General features: G+C 46.7%; 1 protein-coding gene across 1 annotated transcript; it reads right to left on the minus strand.

The window, feature by feature from the left end:
- Nucleotides 1–555: 555 nt before the first annotated feature.
- Nucleotides 556–1978, minus strand: LOC121990185 (peroxidase N-like). Its single transcript, XM_042544384.1, has 4 exons — nt 1702–1978; nt 1415–1597; nt 1141–1306; nt 556–1067 (listed from the first exon to the last, which is right to left on the minus strand). The coding sequence occupies exons 1-4, from the start codon at nt 1930–1932 to the stop codon at nt 646–648; spliced, it is 1002 nt and encodes a 333-aa protein (XP_042400318.1). The 5' UTR covers nt 1933–1978; the 3' UTR covers nt 556–645.
- Nucleotides 1979–2281: the final 303 nt, after the last annotated feature.

Here is a 2281-nt window from a genome sequence, read left to right on the forward strand (position 1 = left end):
TTGCGTGCCCCATTTGGAGGAAAAATTCCTGTAAATTTATCATAGATGAGGTTCGAACCATGGATACCTGGGTGACAACCTGGATACCCTACCTCTACATGAAAAAAAATGATTAACTAGGTTGAGTAACGTTGAGTTTGGGGTGACATGCCTGACCCCACAGAAAATTTTCACCGCTCACCAATATAAATCAGAAAGCACTCACAATGGACAACCCAGGAACAACTCGACCTGGCTATCATTGTACAACCTAAGTCGATTGATTAGGCCGTACAAGTTAGTAGGTTTGGATGAGTCAACCGATTGAAGTGGGCCCATAGGTAGACCTATCGGTCAGATTTGAGCCCAAGTCGGATGGCTCGAATTGGCCAAATAAGCAAGTTGGATGGCCCAAGTCGTCTAATTGGTGCAAATACTGACCTAGTGAGTTCAATTGATCATCTGAGTAACTAGGTGATCCTTGGGACCTAATTGACCCCAACAATTCAGTAAAATTGGGGTAGACTGATCAGTGTCGCTGGGTGTTTTTTTTTTTTTTGTTTTTGTTTTTGTTTTTTTTCTATATCTTAGTTCTTAATTAGCAAAAGATAGTAACATCGCCGGCCTTAATTAATTCCATAAACTTCATCTAAATCTTTTAATTAATTAGTTCACCACCCTGCAGTTGATTCTGATCTGTCCATCAGAGCCAGTGAGTGGGGTGATGCTGCCCATCTTGATCATGGAGTTGGCGAAGTCGCAAAAGAACGCCCAAGTGCTGTTGTCGTACTTCAACACCAACTCCCTCGTCGCCGCCGCCACCCCTTCGTCGCTGGAGAACAGCCCCTGGTCCGACGACAAGATACCCCTCTGTCTCACCAAGTTGGTGAAGTAGTGGTTGTCGAAGGCGAAGGTGGAGTTGCGGTCGAGGCCGGTGGTGTCGTTGCCGTCGGCCGACTGCGGGCAGAGGTTCTGCAGGGCAGACGCCAAGCTCGAGTCCAGCGTCGGGTCCACCGAGCTCGTCTCCGAGAAGCCGGACAGTCGGTTCGAAAACGTCGCACACCGGGCCAAACCGATCGTATGCCCACCTAATTAAACACGTATGTAAATCTTTGATTGATTAATTAACTATATATTAATTATACTTGCGGCGGGACGGACCTGATAAGGCGACGACGTCGGTGGTGTTGAGGCCGACAGCGGCAAATTTCGATATGATCGCACTGATCGAGTCGAACGGAGAAGGAAGGTTGGCGTTAGCTCCTGTTTGGTTGGCCACCAAGCCATCTCTTCTGCCGAGCAGGACTCTCCATGAAGGACCACCGCTCTAATCCAACCAACAATTTTTTAAGCAATATTATTATATATACACCACACGTACGCAAATTAAGTTATTTCACTGATTATCAAAAGTAATTAATTAAGCTTTGATCACCAGGACGACCGAGTCTCTTGCGGCTATGGCCAGTATATCCGCGCAGGACACCGTGGCGTTGCACTCGCTCTCCACTGCAGCTTTGATGGCGTCTACGACCTCGAAGCCTCTCGCGGAGTTGCGGTTCGGGTTCGCGAACTTCTCGCCGTCGCTCCCGTCCAGGAGAACGGAGCCGTCGCAGCCCTGCATGCAGCGTGGAGAGGGATTAATCTAGGCTAGTTTCTAAATTAAGCATGCACGAGATCTATCGATCTGTAAAAAAAGTATATATATGTGAGAGTATATACGTTGACGAAGCAGTCATGGAAGTGAAGCCTGAGCAGAGAAGCTGCCATCCTCGTCTCGTTGCAGACTGCAGCCGCAACCTCTCTCCGCACCACTCTGAGCAGGTTTGGGCAACTCTGCGAGTAGAACGTAGGGCTCAGCTGTGATCTCACCTCCATGCTCGCACACAACAACCCTACCAAAAGCACAAATAACACTAGTCTTTTGCATGGCATCTTCATCTTCATCTTCATCTTCTCCTTCGCCTTCTCCTTCTCTTGGTGATACAAACAGAAGGATAAACTAAGGCAGTATTTATAGGGTGCAGGAAGCTAATCTTTGCTGGGAAAAGATCAGTCTAGCTTAATGCGTTCCTGGTGGATTAAGGTAGCTAGCTGCATGTGTAGTATTTTACAAAGAAATGAAACTTATAAGCGTGGACGTGAATCGTGATAGTGCTGTGAAAAGGCATCAACTGGGGCAACTTTAATTGGTGCGATCAGTTACGTATACGAATACAATTTTGTAGGAGCATTTAATTAATTAGGAAAAAATGTGCTTCAAAAATATAGTTGTTCGAGCACGTTTGGATATCTCTCACTG

The sequence above is a fragment of the Zingiber officinale genome, chromosome 6B (assembly GCF_018446385.1).
Source record: "Zingiber officinale cultivar Zhangliang chromosome 6B, Zo_v1.1, whole genome shotgun sequence".
Classification (NCBI taxonomy): Eukaryota; Viridiplantae; Streptophyta; class Magnoliopsida; order Zingiberales; family Zingiberaceae; genus Zingiber; species Zingiber officinale.